General features: G+C 48.1%; 1 protein-coding gene across 8 annotated transcripts in view; it reads left to right on the top strand.

The window, feature by feature from the left end:
• Positions 1-21275, top strand: part of CPEB2 (cytoplasmic polyadenylation element binding protein 2) — a 211270-nt gene that overhangs the window by 77898 nt on the left and 112097 nt on the right. For all 8 annotated transcript variants that reach the window (XM_078678458.1, XM_078678461.1, XM_078678453.1 and 5 more), the window contains exon 3: positions 17888-17978. In XM_078678458.1, the coding sequence (XP_078534584.1) occupies positions 17888-17978 (91 nt within the window). The remainder of the gene's footprint in view (positions 1-17887; positions 17979-21275) is intronic.

Below are 21275 nucleotides of genomic sequence, written 5' to 3'. Positions count from 1 at the left end.
ACAATGGCAATAGTGAACTAAGAGGCAAGTCAGTGGTTTTGTGAACTCTTTGGGTGGTTTCTGGTATATATTAAGTTCAAGAAAAGTTTCTGGTATATATGAGTAACATTATAGTTTATTAAATCCAACACAGCAGGTTTTGTACAGCACACATTTATAAGCAATGCATTTCGAGGTCCTCATGTGATAAAGCAAAAGGAGATAAAGTAAAATCAAATAATTGCCTAAGATCACACAATTTGGTTAAATGGTGAAGCTGAGATTAATCCCAAGTTTTTAGTTTCACATTGTGCAATTAAGACAGACACTAGATATATGCTACGCTTCCCCGACACCTACCTTGCCACCAATCCCCCCCCCCCCCCCCCACCCGCCAACATGTCTGTAGAGGTCAGGTGCTAATCATTTACTGTTGCTGAAGAATTCTTATCCAAGGAAAACCATGTTAAACACAATTTGCAAGGTTCTGAACAGCATTCTGTATTTGGGGATGTGCTTCAGGCATTTAACACAAAAGAGAAGTGAATAGAGCTTTCAAAATACCCCAGTGATTTAAATCCGGTGCTGGAAACTACCGGTCATCCACTCTTAGCAGAATTCTCTGGAATGCTCTGAACTCTGACTCTGAACATTCCAGTGAGGAATACGCTGTTTCGGTCAAAGTATTTACATGATTACGGCGGCGTTGTTAATATTATGCGTTTTATCAGAGGCCCTCCACTTTATTTAACGTGCTGCACAATCACATTAATTTGTGACCTCTCGTGCATGACAGAATAAATGGTTGAACTCCTTCCATGCTTGTGACGGAACCACTCCGTCACGAGCCACAGACGCGCTGTGCTTATGACTGAGTGGTTCCGTCACGCCGCGGCACTCATTCTCCGCCTGTGCGGGCGAATTAGTGAGTGGGCGGAGCCGTGACAGAACCACTCCGTCATAAGCACAGCACGCCCGTGGCTCGTGACGGAGGGGTTCCGTCCCAAGCATGGCGGCGCCGCCCCCCACAGTGCAGAATTACCGCCGTGGCCAAGGGGTTAAGTTCAGGTGCCTTTATAGTTTTGTTCTCCATTATAAATGCAGGACTACTTACAAGCCCGGATTAGGTTAGGAGATTCCGGTACACGGGGTTAAAGGTTCGATCACAGGCGGCAGCTCAGCATCATGTGACTCTAGGCAATAGCTCACTTAATATCCCCGACGGCCCCAGCGTCTTGAAACCTTAAGGGGTGATATGTTTGCACTTTACAAATCTGGATTATTAGTATTATTCAATGCTTGAGAGAAGTGGGTGAAATCTTTGGAAAAGAGAGCAAGACCTACCTATGGTTATTTTATGCTGTATAGTGTTTGACCAGTCTTCAAAATATGAGCTTCATGTACTGCAGTATCTTCATTGGTTTTGGTTTTTACAATCTAACATCGATATTCGTGTTCTTTCTGCTAGTGTAGTCTCCCATTTCTCTCGAAATAGATGTATAGATTCTGCCTACACAGGTGGCAGCCATCATTTAGATGAGGGTGATACAGCCTAATTGTGGTTGCATTTTGGCTGTAAGGCAGAAAGCGTGATATTCTTCTGTTTTTCTTAAAATTGCACTAATAAGTCTGTTTCACATGAATATGATGAATATGATGAATATGCTGTATGTTGAGATAAGTAAGAGTAACTGAGAGAAGAAAGTTGGGGAGCAGTAGTGCAGGAAGATCCAGTTTGCTGCTTGCATTGTGATTAGAATTTTTTTTTTAAAGGGAGAGAACGTTCTTATTAGTGAAAGATCTATACCTAAAAGACAGTAAAGCTCCAGCAGCTGTTTCAAATCTTAATCGAGCCAAGTTTTGCCTCATCAGAGGGCTACCTAACATGGCCACGGGCATCAACGAAAAACATAACAAACTTTATTGCTTCATTTACTTTAAAATAACTTGTATACAATGAAATGCTCATTGCATTGTTTTAACTTTGGAACTTTTGTTTTTGGGAGGGAGGTTAAATATTTTTTATCAAATATATATGATAAAATAACTTTCATGAACCCATATTAGCCTAAGTGACATTACAAAATGACCTGTGTGCATTGATAAATAACATATGATGACGAGATTTACTCTGTCTTCAAACAAGCATGATTTGTTTTGACAGTAAAGTTCAGGAACTGTGTAACACCCGGACTAAGGCGAGGATGTGAGTAGCAGTGTGTTGGCTGCTTAACACCATGAAGTGTTGTAACAGTTATATAGCGCTTACTACCTCTTTGTGAGGCACTGCCTACATGTGTCGTACATTACACTGTGTTGGGTGTATGTGGAATCATGTTCTGTTTTGATTCCATTTGGCAAGTGTGTTCCATGCTTTGTGTGTAATAACCAAAGATGTGGGTATCATATAATTGTGCAGATCGCTCAGCAGTAAAGTGGATGGAGGAGTAAGAGTGGGTTTCAGTAAGGTGGTAGTTTAGAGCAGTTTTGTCCATTTTGGTATTATCGTTTCTGCCACCAGCACCCCGCACACCACCCCTGCTACCACCACATACATGGGTATTGAGATTAGTATTCTGCTGTTAATCAAATCATTCTATTAATTTACCCCACTGTCTAATAGATCACATTAATAGGAGTTTTGGTATAAGAGGAGGTGATATGTACATTCTTGGAATGGTTGACTGTATTAAAGGATGAGTTTCAGGAGATTGGGTATTGTTGTGTTGCAGGGGGTTGTCTTTTAAAAGAAGAGGTTGTGATCTTTGGAAAGAGGATCCAGACTATTTCCAAAACCATAATAGTGATTAAGGCAAACTTGCGTTAGATAAAGTACTCTGTGCTCAGAGGGGAAACATGCAGAGGTTGGAAAGTAAGATGTCCATTTGGAAGAAAATGCGACCCAAAGATTTGAAGTTTTAAATCTGTCGTTTCATAGGAACACAGAGGAGGCTTTCTTGAGATTGCATGCAACAATCTGAGGATCCAAAACTGTATCAGGAAACTTTCCATGTAAGATAGTGCTATATATGGTACTTTAACAAGCAGGTAGACCGTCTGTCCCCCCGAAAAGCTGCAGTTTAGACAACTGGTTTATCAAGAACAGCTGATCAGCTCAAGGGCTGCAATTTCTAAGTTATAACTCAATGCATAAATAGATAAATATGAAGAGGGATAAGTAGCTTCATGATCATAGCAAAGTGAGTGTACTAGAGATTACAGTACGCTACACTATTAACGTTTGCTTTACTTGACAAAATGAAAATTGGATCTACTTTCAGGAAGCAGCAAATTCTGGAATCAAACAATAGACATAACCACAATCTAATAACACATTGCTGTCAGTTGGAAACAGGGATCCCTGAACAAATAACATATGAAATGTAATTATTCCTCCAAATATTGTACGCAAAATGTGGAAAATTACTCTAAAGTAACACTTAAACCAAAATATAAGGGCTTATTAGCAATGTATGTTGGCAGTGCAGAGTATACATTTCAGAGCCGTCTCCTCCAACCCGCTCATTATTGAGATTAGATATTTTGAGGTACCTGCAAGGTGACATTCTGGAGGTCAGAGAGGCGTATTTCTTCAATTGGGTGTGTTTTCTACGTTCAAAAGGGAGTTCCAAAAATTGAGTAAACTTGAGCAATCTTGGTGTTCTATCATTTTACCATTATATTAACGTTGCCCCAACAATGAGATCTTTCACTCACCTTATTTAAATATGTATTTCAAAGTTGAAAGGTTAATAATTGGAAACACGACTTCGTTATTACACCTCTGTGCACCAAGCATATGGAGAATAGTATGACACTGTGTGCCACAGGGTGGGAGTTGTTTCAGTCCTCTTAATTACTCAACTTATGTCCTTCTCTATTATTTTAATTGGTTTAAAATCTGTATTGTAGTCTATAAGCTTGATGTGTCACCAGTCTATTGGAACGATTTATAACACCCTAGCTTTACTTTTATTACTATTCATTGATCGATCCTCTTGATTATGTGTTCCAGTGGACGCCAAGGCCTCACAGTTTTGGTTTCAGAGAATTCTCTTGCTTTTGGTCCAGGCACCCTTGTGGTTGCCATTACTTGCACAAGACTCTGGCTAATTTAAATGGGGATTGGACAGTGTTTTAGTCCATCCACAGTCTGTGAACATAGTCCATAATGCCTCCCCCAAAGTTTTATCTTTGTGATCTTAATTCACGCATGTTCCATGCTATAGCATAAATTTGAAATTGCCTTGACCATTCAAACACTCAATCTGGACTGCCTTTTCATCACGGAGACATGGGCAAGGGACAACTCTAGCTTGACCTCCTAGACGCTGTCCCTCCTGGCTACACTCTACTTAGACCATTTAGGTCGTAGGGGAGGCTGCCTGACACTAGTGGCATGTGAGTTTGAGTTGTACCCTTAGTCCTATGGAGAAAGGCCCAGGCATCTCATTGGAGGCAGCCTCTTCTGGGATTAAGGTATCTGAGAATTACACTTTTGCAGGCCTTTTGATATATCGTCCGCCAGGGCCGCGATGCAAGTTTGCGGAGACTTGGTGTAAAATCTTGAAACCATTTGTTACCATCGCTCAGTATACCATCCTAGGGGACTTTAATTTCGACAACAGTTAGGATAATGACTCTGCTCTATTTCTGGTTCTCATGACACACCTGGGTTACGAGCAACTGGTTCAATCTCCGATCCATACCGTGGGTCATACCCTGGATGGCATTTTCACTAACCATAAGAACTTGGTCTTGAGGCAGTTCAGCCCCTTAGCTGGGTTGATCAGTGGCTAATTGGGTGCAAAGTATTTTTGGCATGCCTAGAATGGGAGAAAAGGGTTAGTCTCCCAGGCATATATGCTGCAGGTGTGTGAAGAAAATCACAGCTGGAAACTGGGAGACCGCTCTAGCAACGGTATCTGATGCTAGAAAGCAGAGTTTCTGTGAGTGGATTAATGCGGCCTTGGATATTGTCGCTCCGCATAAAAACGGTGTTATCAAAAGAATGAAACCCTCAGCCCCTTGGTTTTCGGCAGAGCTCATGTCCCTTTGGCAGAAATGCCGCAGACAAGAGCGGAAATGGCAGTCGAACCCATACCTCGGTGAAAAAGGAAAGCGGAAAACTCTTCTATGGAAATATAAACAAGCTATCTTTCATGCCAAATCATGCTTTTTTTACAGAAAAGATAACGTTGGCTGACAATTCCTCCAGTAGGCTGTATAAAGTCATAAAGGAGATATCTGAGCCTCCAAGCCTACTCAAGAATTCTGTGATAAGGTTTCAATCTATTTTCAAGATGAGGTCCTTGAAATTGTTCGAGATCTCGTCCTCTCTGGAGGGGAGGAACCAGTCTTTGCTAACTCCACTCAGGATTGTAGGAAGAATTTTTCTCTTCTTTTCCACAGATCACGGTTCAGCAAACAATGGAACTTCTGCTGGGCTTAAAATCGGGTCCTCCATGTACTCCCGCAACACTCCAATCCCGTACGAGGTGTTTAACAGCACGCTTCAATCTGGTAGTTATCTGGCCATTCGGAAGAAAGCCATTGTTTCACTGCTTCTTAAAAAACCCAATGCTGACCCCCCTGGATTTGAAGAATTTCTGCCCAATTTCCCTTCTCCCCGCCCAGGCTTAGATCCTGGAGAAATTCAATCAATCAATAAAGAGCTGATGAAGTATGTTGAATCCCAGGAGATCTTGGATCTCTCTCAGAACGGGTTCCGCGCCAGTCACAGTACAGAGTCTGCACTTGTTGCGGCTACCAACTGTATTTGTGCACAGGTATAACAGGGCGGGCAGTGGTTCTGATAATGCTTGACCTTTCGGCGGCATTCAACACCGTCTCTCCGGTTGCATATGGTTCAGCCCCTGTGGCAAGTAGGAATCCCTGGGGAAAGCTTTACAGCTTTTACATTCTTCTATGTCAAATAGGGCCTATTGTCAGCTATGGGGGCTTTAGAGCCAAGGCCTTAGTCTTCCCTGTAGGATGCCCCAGGGCTCTTCTTTGAGTCCTACATTTTTCAATCTTTGTGACTCCCTTGGCCAATTTGGTGCAGTCCTTTGGCTTACATGTGCTATTCAATCAATCAAGCATTTATATAGCGCACTACTCACCCGGAGGGTCTCAAGGCGCTGGGGGGAGGGGGTCCGCTACTGCTCGAACAGCCAGGTCTTGAGCTGCTTCCTGAAGGAGAGGTGGTCCTGGGTCAGGCGGAGGTGGGTCGAGAGGGAGTTCCAAGTCTTGGCGGCCAGGTAGGAGAAGGACCTTCCTCCTGTGGTGGCTCTTCGGATTCGAGGGACGGTGGCGAGGGCGTGGCTGGCCGATCGAAGCTGGCGTTTGGGAGCGTAGAAGTTGAGGCGGCTGTTGAGGTATCCTGGGCCTTGGTTGTGCAGGGCTTTGTGAGCGTGGGTGAGGAGCCGGAAGGTGATTCTCTTGTTGATCGGGAGCCAGTGCAGGTCTCTCAGGTGTCCGGAGATGTGGCTGCGGCGGGGGATGTCCAGGATGAGTCGTGCTGAGGTGTTCTGGATTCGCTGGAGTCTCTTCTGGAGTTTTGCGGTGGGTCCGGCGTAGAGGGAGTTGCCGTAGTCCAGACGGCTGGTGACGAGGGCCTGGGTGACCGTCTTCCTGGTCTCGGAGGGGATCCATCGGAAGATCTTGCGTAGGATGTTGAAGCACGACGAGGAGACGGCGTTGACTTGTCTGGTCATGGAGAGGGAGGAGTCCAGGATGAAGCCCAGGTTGCGTGCGTGGTCTGTTGGTTTGGGTGCGCTGCCCAGGGCGGGGGGCCACCAGGAGTCGTCCCAGGCGGAGGGTGAGGATCCTAGAATGAGGACTTCCGTCTTGTCCGAGTTCAGTTTCAGGCGGCTGTTCGACATCCATTTGGCTACTTCTGTCATCCCTTCGTGCAGGTTGGCTCTGGCGGTGGTGGGGTCGTTGGTGAGGGAGAGGATCAGCTGGGTGTCGTCGGCGTAGGAGATGATGTTGAGGTTGTGCTGGCGTGCGATGGCTGCGAGGGGGTTCATGTAGACGTTGAAGAGTGTTGGGCTGAGCGAGGAGCCTTGAGGAACGCCGCAGATGACTTCGGTGGCCTTCGATCTGAACGGGGGGAGGCCGACTCTGTGTCCTTCCGGCGAGGAAGGAGATGATCCACTCCAGTGCCTTCTCCTGGATTCCGACGTTGCTGAGGCGCTGTACTAGGGTACGGTGGCAGACAGTGTCGAAGGCCGCGGAGAGGTCAAGGAGGATGAGGGCCGCTGTTTCTCCGTTGTCGAGCAGGGCTCGGATGTCATCGGTAGCTGCGATCAGGGCGGTCTCGGTGCTGTGGTTGGCCCGGAAGCCAGACTGCGAGAGGTCGAGGGAACCGTTCGTCTCGAGGAAGGCGGCCAGTTGCTTGTTGACGGTCTTCTCGATGACTTTTGCCGGGAACGGGAGCAGCGAGATGGGGCGGTAGTTCTTGAGGTCGGTGGGGTCGGCTGATGGTTTCTTGAGAAGAGGGCTGAGTTCGGCGTGCTTCCAGCTCTCCGGGAAGGTGGCGGAGTCGAAGGAGGTGTTGATGATGTCCCGCAGGTGGGGTGCGATGACAGCGTCGGCCTTGTTGAAGACGTGGTGAGGGCAGCGGTCTGTCGGAGATCCGGAGTGGATGGAGTTCATCGTGCGGATGGTGTCTTCGGTGCTGATCGGGGTCCAGGCGCGGAGGGTGGTGGTGGGGGGCGGTGGTTCGGTCGTGGCGTACGTCGGTTGAGTGCTGAAGCTGTTGTGGATGTCCGCGATCTTGTTGTGGAAGTAGAAGGCGAGGGAGTTGCAGAGGTCTTGCGAAGGGGTGATGTCGTTGTTACCGGCGTTGGGGTTGGAGAGCTCTTTCACGATGTTGAAGAGTTCCTTGCTGTTGTGTGCGTTGTTGTCCAGTCGTTCCTTGAATGCAGTTTTCTTGGTGGCGCGGATCAGATGGTGGTGTTTTCGGGTGGCGAGCTTGAGGGCAGGCATGTTGTCCGGTGTTGGGTCTCTGCGCCAGGATTTCTCGAGTGCTCTGCAGTTCTTCTTGGAGCTCTTGAGTTCGTCGTTGAACCATGGGGCTTTCTTGCTTCCGGGTCTGCTCGGCGGGGTCTTCAGAGGTGCGAGGTCGTCTGCGCAGTCGCTGATCCATTTCGTGAGGTTGGTGGCCGCTTGGCTGGGGTTCATTGTGCTGGTGGGAGGGTTCTTGCTCAGGGACGTAGCGAGCTGGTCTGCAGTGATCTTGTTCCAGCTTCTGCGGGGAACCTGTTGCTGGTGATGGTGGAGTGTGGTCCTTCTGAAGCTGAAGTGGACGCAGCTGTGGTCCGTCCAGTGGAGTCCCGTGGCGTGGCTGAAGGCGATGTCCTTGCTGGAAGAGAAGACCGGGTCGAGTGTGTGTCCGGCGTAGTGGGTGGGGGAGGTCACCAGTTGCTTGAGTCCGAGGTTGGCGAGGTTGTCCAGCAGGGAGGTGGTGTTGCGGTCGTTGTTGTTCTCCAGGTGGAAGTTGAGGTCCCCGAGGAGGATGTAGTCCGCGGAGAGGAGGGCGTGCGGGCTGATGAAGTCGGCGATGTCCTCGCTGAATTGTGTGCGTGGTCCCGGGGGTCTGTAGATGAGGGTGCCTCTGAGGGTGGTCTTGGGGTTGATGTGGATCTGGAAGTGCAGGTGTTCGGTGGGTGCGAGGGTGTCGTCGGCGTTGGTCGTGATGCGGATGGTGTTCCTGTGGATGATGGCGATGCCTCCTCCTGTCTGGTTGACGCGGTCCCTCCGGATGATCTTGTAGCCGTCCGGGATGGCGATGGTGATGTCCGGCGCCGAGGAGGCGTTCATCCAGGTTTCCGTGAGGAAGGCGACGTCTGGGGCTGTGGTGTCGAGCAGGTTCCAGATCTCGACGGCGTGTCTGTGGACGGAGCGGGTGTTGAGCAGGATGCACTTCAGGTGGGTGCTGCTGGAGTTCGGCTTGGTGGGTGCTGGTGTAGCGTGGGTCCGGTTGCAGGTGAACTTGCAGGAGTGGCAGCTGAAGGGTCCGTGGGTGCGTCTCGGGGTGGCTCGGTAGCAACCCGGTGTTCGGCCGGCGTTGAGTGCGTAGAGTTCGGCGGCGGCGTAGGTCCGGCGGGAGGGCTGGAGTCTGCGGGGGCCAGGGGTCCTGGCACTGGGCGCGGGCCAGGCGCGGACGGGCGCAGACGGGCTTACCTTTGGCGCACCTTCGGCGCTCAGTCGGTGCTCCCGCTGCGCGCGTCCGCTGCGCGGTCGCTCTGGGGGCGTCATAAATCTGGAGCCGGGAGGGCGGGTCAGCTGGGAGGCGGGGGCGGGTCGTCCAATGGGCTGGTGGTGGGCGGGGCCGCAGGGAGGCAGCGGCGGGAAATCTGCACGGCCGGGCGGCTCAGCGGCGGCTGGGTCGCTCGGTACAGAGGCAGCAGGCAGAAGGGTGACGGCGGCAGGAGGGGTGACCCGGCCTAGTTAAAGGCAGTGGTCACTCCTGGTCTCTCGCTGCAATCCCCCTTAAATCTGGAGCCAGGAGGGCGGGTCAGCTGGGAGGCGGGGGCGGGTCGTCCAATGGGCTGGTGGTGGGCGGGGCCGCAGGGAGGCAGCGGCGGGAAATCTGCACGGCCGGGTGGCTCAGCGGCGGCTGGGTCGCTCGGTACAGAGGCAGCAGGCAGAAGGGTGACGGCGGCAGGAGGGGTGACCCGGCCTAGTTAAAGGCACAGTGGTCACTCCTGGTCTCTCGCTGCAATCCCCCTTAAATCTGGAGCCGGGAGGGCAGGTCAGCTGGGAGGCGGGGGCGGGTCGTCCAATGGGCTGGTGGTGGGCGGGGCCGCAGGGAGGCAGCGGCGGGAAATCTGCACGGCCCGGCGGCTCAGCGGCGGCTGGGTCGCTCGGTAGAGAGGCAGCAGGCAGAAGGGTGACGGCGGCAGGAGGGGTGACCCGGCCTAGGCTGATACGCAAATTGTCTTCTCCATCTCAAATGACCTGCATCGGGTGTTGAGGAGGTTCAATTAGTGTACACCATTATTAGCTGGATGAAAGACAATTCACTGAAAATAATTGTAGACAGATCGGAGATCTGTGGTCCCCTCCCGGTCCCGGTTAGTACAGCAAAACATCTGGGGATCATCTTCGATGATGATCTGAGCTTTGACGCACAGGTCAGCCGTACGGTTAGTACATGTTTTTATAGTCGAAGGATTTTGAGAAAGGTTCTGCCATATATTCAGTCTGAGCTGCCTAAGTCTATCATTATCGCTCTGATCCTCTCCCGTCTGGACTATTGCAACGCTCTGTACCAATCAATGGTGTCTTCTCCCTCAATAAGCACCAAGTTGTGCAGAACGCAACGCCCGGTCTTATTTTGAAAACTCCTAAGCATCTGTCAGCCAGGGAGGGGATTTGTTCCCTTCATTGGCTTCCCATCAGGAAGCGTATCTGCTTTAAGGTTCTGAGCATGGTATACAAAGCCAGGCATAGCAAGGGTATGCCACATCTGAAGTATTTTTCAATAGTACACCCCTGGGAGACTCCCGAGATCCGCTTCACAGAACATGTGATCTCCAGATTTCGGAAGACAAGGTGTGGCCGCTCCTTTTCGGTAGCATCAGTCAAGCTATGGAATTCCCTACCCACTCTCCAACTCTAACGTGGACTCTTATCTGTTTTTTTAAAAACCTCTTAAAACCTCTCTTTTTTTTTAATCTTAGGTTATGGCCTATGCGCCTCCTTTCGGTTTACTGTCTGATATTGCACCTAGACACCCTCGGGTATAAATGCATTCCAAGTGATATACTATTCTATTTTAGTGCTTTGCTTTATTTATTTATTTTTTTTTTTTTTTTAGAGTTGTCGTTTACAGAGTCTATAACCTGGAACACCACAGATCTTTCCAAATTTGAAATGGAAAAAAGCAGAAAAGGGTGCTTTGCAGTTTCAGTTAATCAGAATTTCAGCCTGTAAATTTAAAATGTGTCCCCTAACCCAACATAAGTTCACAAAGCAAAATAAACCTACCTACCAACTATTTCATATTTGAAAAGGATTATCTTTGAGACCTACAAAACTACATGTAAATACTGCTCCTGGTAGCAGTATATGTATTTGGCTGTTTGGATGATACCATTTTAGAAAAGTTTAAAGGTAATTGTTTTGATTTTGTTCATGCTTGTTGGATTTGAGTAGAAGCTGTGGGTTGAAAAGGAAATAACCGGTATTTCCTTCATACATGTTCCGAAGTTAAATATCTAAACCTTTTAAAATGTTTTTGTGAATCAGTATGGGTAATTTGATGGCAATTAAAGTTTGAGAATGTTTAATCCTATCATAAGACACAAATAGAGGGAATTTGTAGGTTTCATTCCTTTAGAAGTGTATTTTAGCAAACCGACCTATTGTAGCCAATATAGGCTTTGTGAGCGCCCTTACTCTTTAGTCAATGGTTTTCTGAACTTTCTCAGTTATCTGCTCTAATTCGAGGTCTTTCCTCTTTTTCTTGTCTCACTAAAGGAACCTTCCAGTCTCGCCATTTTAATGGAATGAGTTGTAGTATTCCACTGCAAATGTCAACCTTGTAATTCACTACATGAAAAACTATTTTCACTCCCTATCTCTTCCTGATCCTTTTGCTCCCTTTGCTATTCTAATACATTAGACCCCCCTTCCACCCCCCCTCCTTGCACTGTCACTAGTGCTCGCTACTGTATTGGCCGACTGCCATCTTTAAATGGATTTTAATTCATTCCTGGATGGCTGCCTATGTGTGCTCATGCACATTGGAGGTCTTTGAATGTGTGTTTTATAAAACCTGAGAAAAATTCCAAAATTATTGCTGAGAGGTCACTCCCATGTGGTGGCCGTTTTTTATTTTAAAAGAAATTGTTTTAGAAAAGCCATTCCAGGATGACCCCACATATGCTTAAGCAGCAGCCATCTGTCACAAAAGCTGTCTCTTGCAAGACTTATTGACTTTGCTAATACTTAGTGCATTTATTGTTTAAAGGGTTCTTTAGCCGTGTTCTTTGGATGCTTCAGATTGACCTACTAAAATGTCATATAGTCAATAAACATTTTCTTGGTTGGTGTAACTATAGCACATGCTAGCCAGTTGTCTTAGAATTTTCATCCCGCGTTGGTGTGTATGTCTACGTAATGTAACGTTCGTGATAACATGGTGTCTGTTGTGTACACCTATGGAGCATGCTTCCGATAACCTATTAGGTCGTGCCTAGGCAGCTCATGCACTGCCTACTCGAGACATGCTGTATTCACTCTGTGGGCTTACACGCCCGCCCATTGCCTTTATATTCGTTCTTTCAATTGTTCAAAAATGCATTCTTGTTATTGGTTAATCCTTCCTTCCTCTTTGTCCTTCCTTTTTGTTTGGTTTCCTCCCACAGAGCACCGCCCTATTACTGTTAACATTACGATTCTGTATTTGTGTTCATTTGGGGGGCGGGGACTATTTTCTTAGATTCCTGCTTGTCACTGTTTGCCTGTCTCTGGCAACCGTCATTCACTTAATCTCTCTATTGAAATACAGAGATGAAATATAGACACTTCGGACTGTTTTGAAATCGCATCTTTAGTTTTCTTTAACTTCAAAGTGCTAAGATTTCCCCCAAATCCCCTCTTGCTTCGCTGCTTGTTGCTTTACGAGCCTCGGTCACTGGACCTTCAGCAGCCCAACCTTGCAAGTAAGTTAATGGCTAGGCTTGGGCAACTCCTGTCTCATTTTCTCTCGCGCTTATTTATATAATGTGAACTCTAGCGACCCAAAGGTGTTAGAACTAGCGCTCATGTAAAGCGCGCTATTACATAATGTCAGATACATTTTGGGGGGCATTTTTAAAGAGCTTGAACTCGACTAACTCAAAGGTATTAAAGCACTTTACAAGGCCAGGTTATTTTTTTTTGTTTTTAGGAACGCTGAGATTCTGATGTCTACACCACCCAGTTTATTCATTATTTACCCTCTTCCTGACAAATGGGAGCAGCATTCGTCCCTGCCACCTCCCATGTCGCTGCATGCCCGCCCCTTTGTCGCTTCCTGTCATCCTCCTCCTCTCAGTTCTCTAATTTCGGAGAACATTCACAGCAGCTTCCCAGGGACTGAGCTATTTGTTATATAACGTGGCCTCTGGCGACCTGAAGATGTTTAAGTGTGTTACATGAAGGCACGTTACATTAGACAATGTCAGATTCATTTTTAGGGGCTTTTTTGTAGAGCAAGAACTTGACTGACACGAAGCTATTGGACCGCTTTACAAAAGCGCCAGTTACATTACACAATTTCAAGTTGATTTTTTAGTTTTTATGTACACGGAGATTAAATGATGCTTATGCTGTCTCTGTTGATCAATTATTTCCCCTCTACCTGACAAATGGGAGCATTTGGTTTTTGGTGCGATGTCCAGTGCTCCTAAGCTCAGGTGTCTGGGACAGGGTCGTGCTTGCTGATAAACGGATAGTGCGAGCAGTGTTTTGAATGGAAAAGTCGTGAGAAGGGTGCTTGGTGATTAGAGGCTTGGGCAGGAGTAATGTGATGTCTCTGCCATTGGAAAGTACCTCACAGCTTTTTTCATGGGCTGTTCAATACTTTAGTGATGCAGTCGCATACAGAATGTTATAGTGCTGTTGATTTGCATCGAGGCACTTGTCTGTGCGTTAAAAAGCCTTGAAATGTGTTCATAAATGTTTCTTGATGCAAGCATGTATTGCTGAATCACAGTGTATTACCCAGCGTGTAATAATTGTATAGCTCTAAAGTCCCTGGCAGCACAGCTCCTAGGATTGATTTGATTGATTTGATTTGAAAATAATTTGTATCGCGCAAACCAAAACCCTAAGGTGTCGGGGCGCCTAAAAATAAATCAGAAGATGGCAAATCAAACTACACATATGCGAGCGCAAAAAGACGAGTCTTCAGGGCCTTTCTAAAAAGCTGCAGGGTGGGGAGGGACCTCAATTCCATAGGAAGAACATTCCACCACTTGGGTGCCAGATTGGAAAAGGCTTTACCTCCCCATCTGGCTTTCCGGATGCGCGGGACCGATAGGAGAGCCTTGTTAGAGGAACGTAAGTTCCTACAAGGATTATAACAAGACAGGATGGAACCGATTCCTATAAGGCTTTCTTGCTAGAGCCCTATAGATTAAACACAGGGTTTTAAACAGAATACGATCCTCCATGGGGAGCCAATGAAGCTGTTTCCTAGCCAGTGTGGCCGAGGTGCCCCGTGGTAGATCCAGAGCGAACCTAGCCGCTGCATTCTGGACCACCTGCAAGCGCTGCAGCAGGCTTTTGTTCAGCCCCGCATACAGCGCATTGCAGTAATCCAGGCGAGAACCCACTAAAGCCACTGCCAGTTGTTTCCTAGCCTGCTGCGAAAGGTAGTGCTTAATCCTCCTCAGTATGCGTAGAACGCCCCAGCAGGTAGCAATAGTCCTATTTACCTGTTGACACATACTGAGGGAAGGATCAATCATCACCCCAAGATTTTTAGCAGATGCCGCAGGAACGGGACATGCTCCAAGTGAATCCGGCCACCATTCCGCTGACCATACCTCCTCCTTGCCTCCAAACACCATCACCTCAGTCTTCTCCCCATTCAGTTTCAGTGAATTGTGAATCATCCACTGTCCGACCGCCTCCATGCAAGATCTAAAATTGGAGGCGGTCGGGGTAACTGACTGGGAGAGAGAGACGAGGATCTGGGTGTCATCCGCATAGGAGACTACCTCCATCCCAAAAGATCTAATTAGTCTGGCAAGGGGGGTCACATAGATGTTAAAAAGGGTCGGACTAAGCGCCGACCCCTGAGGGACCCCACATTGCACAGACAGGGATGGAGATAGAAACCTACCCAGCTTCACTCTTTGCTCACGCTTGTCGAGGAAAGAGGTGAGTAGAGCCAATGCCTCCCCCTGAACCCCAATCTCCCTCAGGCGAGATGTTAGCACTGAGGGAGAAAGGGTATCGAAGGCGGCAGTAAGGTCTAAGAGGATCAGGAGGGAGGTCTGTCCCCCATCCACACACATACGGATATTATCTAGTACTATGGTGAGGGCAGACTCTGTACTATGTTCCCTCCTGAATCCATGCTGGGAAGGATCCAAACAGCTAGAATTTTCCACGAAGGCGGCAAGATGTTTATTCAGATGGATTTCTAACATCTTCGCGGGGGCTGGGAGCAGTGAGATGGGACGGAAATTCTTTAGTACCCCAGGGTCAAGAGAGGGTTTCTTAAGTAGAGGTCTTACTACTGCATTTTTCCACTGCTGGGGAAAAATGCCCTCCCTCATGGCCCTATTCATGATGTCTACAAGAGGGGGTAAAAGAGAGTCTCCACACTGCTTTAGGATCTTAAGCGGACAGACATCTAGAGGAGAGCCAGATTTAATTTTACTGAGGAGTATCTCTGCATCCTGTAAGGAGAGAGAAGGGAAGGATTCCAGGCACCATACCGGAGATTTCTCCGAAAGGCCAGAGTCCAGGACAGCTGGGGCAACGGGCTTAGTAGTAACAGGTTTCAGCAACTCTAGAGCGGTATAAATGTCCAGGATCTTAGTCTGGAAGAACGTCGCAATATTGTTGCATAACTCCTGTGACGCAATCACCGGATCAGGGGTCTGAAGGGTAGTAAGGGAATCTGCAATCCTAAAGAGCTCTTTAGGAGATGAAAGTGAGGAAGTTAGGGCAGTAAAGTATTCTTGTTTTACCCTAATAACTTCCATTTTATACTTTCTTATCAAGATCTTATGGATTTCCTTTTCCCTTAGATCCCAGCTGGTATGCCATAGGCGCTCCTGTCTCCTGGCTTCCTGTCGGAGTAGTCTTAGATGCTCCGTGAACCATGGGGCTGAAGGTCTTTTCCTAGCAGAATAGCATGGCCGTATAGGAGCCAAAGAGTCCAGAGCCTCTGTGATGATCTTATTATATTGTGAAACAGCCGACTGGACATTGTCCCCCAAGGAAGTAGACAAACTGGTGATCCAGGGTGTAAAGGAACCTTCTGTGATATTATTCAGATTCCTACGCAATTCCGTCTTGCTCGGAATATTTCTGAAGCCATCCAGGATCGGACAGGACATAGTGAAAGGTACGGCCAAGTGATCTGACCATGACAGAAAAAAAGAATCATTTACTGTCAATCTCCGATCGTTGGAAAAGATTCCATCGAGCGTGTGTCCTGCTCGATGGGTGGCCACTTTCACCAGTTGGAAAAGTCCACAAGCTAGCATACCATCCACCAGGGAAATGGTATCATGGGCCTCTGACAGCTCAAGATGGAAATTAAAATCTCCCAGAACCGTCAGGTTTTCACAGCCAAAATAAGGTTCTAGGATGTGAAGCAATTGCAGTCCGAAATCGGTTCTAGGGCCTGGAGGACGATAAACTAGAAGTCCGTTAAATGTAAATTTATGGGGGCCTGTCAGAGAAAAATAGAGAGCCTCAAAGGCATCCCTAGGAGCCTTGATAGGTGTAATAAGGCATTGGAAGCACTCTTTATAAAGAATGGCTAGCCCACCTCCCACACGGCCCACTCTGTCGTGCCGTATCAGGCAGTACCCCTGTGGGACTGCTTCAATAAGGTCAGGACCAGAGGAGTCCTTTGCCCATGTCTCCGTGACGAAAGCCAACGAGGGCTTCCTGTCAAGTATAAGCTCCTTAAACATGATGTTATTCTTAATAAGAGAGCGAGCATTGACAAGAATACAATCTTCGTGCCGCGTTTTAACTCCAGTATCCCCCGAAGAGTATGATAAGTGAGTGGAGGGGGATAAACCAGAGCTACTGAGGCATGCCAAAAAGCAGCCACAGTGCGGCGATGAAAGAAGAACGTCAGGAGAGCTTCTATGATGGCACGAAAGTCTTGGAGGCTTAAGCCTTAGCATCTCTTGTAGCGAGTACCTACCAGTCAATGAGCCAGCTTCATTTTGGCCAGCCGTCCCGCCGTCCAGCCCGTCCTTAGCGCGGACGGGCGCAGACGGGCTGGACTCTGGCGTGACTCCGGCGTAGCGACGGCTTACACGCTGCGCGCACACGCTGCGCGTCATGGCCCAATTTAAATAGGGCTCTAGCTACTCTGCCTGCCTACTAGAGCGCCCAATAGTCCAGCGCTTCCTCATACTCGCCCAAGATGGCGCCCACCAATTGTAAGAAGCGAGGGTCAGGGCCGCCTGAATAGCGGTGAGGACACAGTTTAAAGTGCAGAATTGCGAACAGTGACTAAAAACAGGGGATACTGTGCTAAAAGTAATAACAAAATAAAATGACAAAAACGGGGAATTTAAAAGCGCTAGAAGCGTCTCAGAGCCAGCGCAAATGCGAATAATATGCAGCCAACAAGAAAAACGCTCCTACCTCCTGCCTGCTTTATAGAGGAAGTCAGGAACTGCCTCTAGCTACTCTGCCTGCCTACTAGAGCGCCCAATAGTCCAGCGCTTCCTCACACCCACCCAAGATGGCGCCCACCAATTGTAAGAAGCGAGGTTCAGGGCCGCCTGAATAGCGGTGAGGACACAGTTTAAAGTGCAGAATTGCGAACAGTGACTAAAAACAGGGGATACTGTGCTAAAAGTAATACCAAAATAAAATGACAAAAACGGGGAATTTAAAAGCGCTAGAAGCGTCTCAGAGCCAGCGCAAATGCGAATAATATGCAGCCAACAAGAAAAACGCTCCTACCTCCTGCCTGCTTTATAGAGGAAGTCAGCAACTGCCTCTAGCTACTCTGCCTGCCTACTAGAGTGCCCAATAGTCCAGCGCTTCCTCACACCCACCCAAGATGTGCTGCATGGCTAAACATATATAAGGTCTCAAAGGCGAGACCTATTTTGAAGTAGTGGGTGTACCCCATTGTTTTGTTTTCAAATACAAAGGTTTACTGCATTTTGACCTAGATATTTATTTTGTTTCATTACAGGATCGAAATAGAATGTACGACAGTTTGAACATGCACTCGTTGGAGAACTCTTTAATTGATATCATGAGGGCAGAGCATGATCCGCTGAAAGGTGAGTTCATTTGCGCTACCGTTGTGTTTTGAATGTTCTGATCTCGAGGTGTTGTAGAAGCCAGTCACACAACAATTACACTCTTTGCAACATTGGCACCATTTAATGGATGTCCACTGATATACTGAGGGTAGACATCCAGTGCAACAGCTATCCAACTGCTGGATGTTATTACAGTCTGTCCTTACCGTTTCATTGTCTGCTATGCATTATGAGAGGAATATATTGGCTGTAGTCATAACGAAAAAACCCAGCGTTCTATAATGGCATCTGCATGTAAATTAAATTGATTCTGCTAGAGTGTAATCAAGGGTTGGGTGTAATTCAGTTGTCAAAGCTTTTTCGCCTGCAATGGAGCGGAAAAAAACAATTTCAACTGCACTTTTTCTGCATTTATAGGCTTAACAAGAGGAGATTATCTGAAATTGTTAAGTACAAATATAATTCAGCTGTCCAAAGGTATGCCTCCCTCGGATCAACCCATCCGAGAAATAAAACAATTTTTAATAAAGTGAAGTTTTGTGATTTTTCCAACAGAAGTGTGAAATGCTAAATGGGAATGTCTTGCTTTCTTCCCAGCCTCAGTTGAGCTGCAATGGATAGCCTCAAAGGGCGATTCTTTATTCAAAGTCCCTCGGTGTACTTTCTTTGGATCTTCAATTAAAGATTCCGCTTTGTCTGGCCCAACCATGCACCTGGGCCTTTCTGTATCTGTAGAGAAGTCAGTGCCTATACATCGAGTGCATACTTGCAAAGGGTGAACAACTTCAGTTATCATCCTGCTTCATTTACCAACATTTGTTTAACTAAGTGTTACAATCTTATTTCAATTAGCCCATCAGTAAAATGTGGCTGAAATGCAGAAATTGGTGCCCAAAACGTAGCACAGGCAGGAGTGGAAAAACAAACCTCACATGACATTTATTTTCTGAAAATAGGCAAGCGTAATTGGGAGGTTACCAACATTTTTGCCTCAACATAAGATCACATTTTTGCCCATACTGTAGGTATAGTCTGCTCACAAATATTTTTTCAAACGGATAATTGAAATATAGCTTATCTGAGAAACTTAAAAGGAGATAGACTATCCAAGAAAAACTCTCTTGTTTGCTGCCATTGTAGTTACACTTGGAAAAATGGCGTGTCTCCATGATAACTTGCATATTACACCTAGTACACTCATGTGGGTCTGTTTCGACATGGCTCTAAACCATGAGTTGAAACATCATTATCTCCTTTCCTAGAAGTATGATCTATAGGACATAAAAGACGTATGCAGGGGAATGGCTTCATCTATTTTGGGGTAAGGCTCCTAAAGCTTTCTTTTTGTCCACCTTAGCAGGGATTTAGTACATCCGTACATCATTTCTAATGAATACTGTTTAGGTACAATCAATATATTCCTAGTTAAACTTAGGATGGTGCAACACGCACCAGAGGGTATCTCTGAGCACATAGGATCGGCTAATTATTGGAAATGTTCGTCCTGAAATTTAGTTTACAATGAAAGTGACCTATGACCCTGCTCGCAGGCAGGTCGGTCGCTCCCCACGCTGCTGCACGGCTCTGCCTGCATTGTTTTTGCCTAATCTTGTATTTTTTCCCTGTGCCTAACTTGCTTTCTTCGCCAGACTTGTTTTGTATTCCCCTGTGCCTGTACTTGCTTTCTTGCCCAGACTTGTTTTTATTCCCCTGTGCCTGTACTTGCTTTCTCGCCCAGACTTGTTTTTATTCCCCTGCTCCGCCTACCTGCAATCCCATTCGTCGCCCCGCTCCCAGCTGCTCCTCCCTCCCACATCCCCTCATATGGAAGCCGCTACGCAGCCGTGCTCAGCGTGTGCGCTGCTGGCGCACCTAAGGCAAGCCCGTCTGTGCCTGGACCGCGCCCAGCACCAGGACCCCTGGACACCACGAACGCCACAACGCCCGACACCGCTACGATGCCAGAACCCTCCACACACTCAACACCGGACGATCACACACCTGCTTCCTGGCTGCCCCGAAGTGCACCCACAGAGCTTTCACCTGCCGGTACTGCAGCTTCACAAGCATCCGCCCCACCATGCTGCCAACCAGGAAAGAACCCAACCACCTCAGATGCATCCTTCTCAACACCAGCTCCGCCCGAAAACATGCTGTTAAACTCTGGGACCTACTCGACCCAACCTCCCCAGACGTTGCCTTCCTGACGGAGACCTGGCTAAACCCCGCCTCTGCACCTGCCATAGCCGTCCCGGAAGGCTACAAGATCACCCGCAAGGACCGCACCAACAGAGCCATCATCCACAGGAACACTCGGAGTCTCGACCAACACCGACGACACCCTCCGCACCGCCGAACACCTGCACTTCCAGATCCACACCGACCCCAACACCACCCTCGGGGGAACCCTCATCTACAGACCGCCCGGACCCCGACCACAGTTCAGCGACTCCATCACCAACTTCGTCAGCACTCACGCCCTCGCCTCCATGGACTACATCCTCCTCGGGGACCGGAACTTCCACCTCGAGAACAATGACGACACCAACCCCACCACCCTGATCGACAACCTAGCCAACCTCGGACTCAGACAACTTGTCACAACACCCACCCACTCTGCCGGTCACACGCTTGACCCCATCTTCTCCCCCAGCCCCCACATCTCCTTTAACCATACCACCGAGCTCCACTGGACCGACCACCACTGCATCCACTTCACCTTCAAGAAACCCACCACGCACCACCGCACCCAACAGATGTTTTCACCGCTGCTGGAGCAAAGTCACGAAGATCCGCTAACCACCACCCTTGCACAGATCCCACCGGCTGACCATACCGACCCCGCCGCCCGCAACCTCAGACAGTGGATCAACGACTGCGCCCACACCCTCGCCCCGATCAAGAAACCCTCCAACAATCATACCAACAAGAAAGCCAGCTGGTTCACTGAAGACCTCCGGGCCTCCAAGCAAAGCTGGAGAAGATATGGCTCTGTGAACGAACACCGGACAGCCACGCCGCCCACAAGAATGCCACCCGCAGACACCATCACCTCATCAGATCCGCCAAAAGGGCCTCCTTTAAAGACCGCCTAGACAACAATGCGCACAACAGCAAAGAACTCTTCAACATCGTGAAGGAACTCTCCAACCCCAGCTCCAACACCAACGACGTCCCACCCTCGCAAGACCTCTGCGACTCCCTGGCCACCTTCTTCCACCCCAAGATTACAGACATCCATGACCGTTTCAACGCCAAGACCGCCCCTACAACCACTGAGACCTCTGCCCCATGACCACCATCCGCACCAACCGC

This window comes from Lissotriton helveticus, chromosome 2_2 (assembly GCF_964261635.1).
Source record: "Lissotriton helveticus chromosome 2_2, aLisHel1.1, whole genome shotgun sequence".
NCBI lineage: Eukaryota > Metazoa > Chordata > Amphibia > Caudata > Salamandridae > Lissotriton > Lissotriton helveticus.
This window is presented reverse-complemented; position numbering and strand designations above follow the sequence as displayed.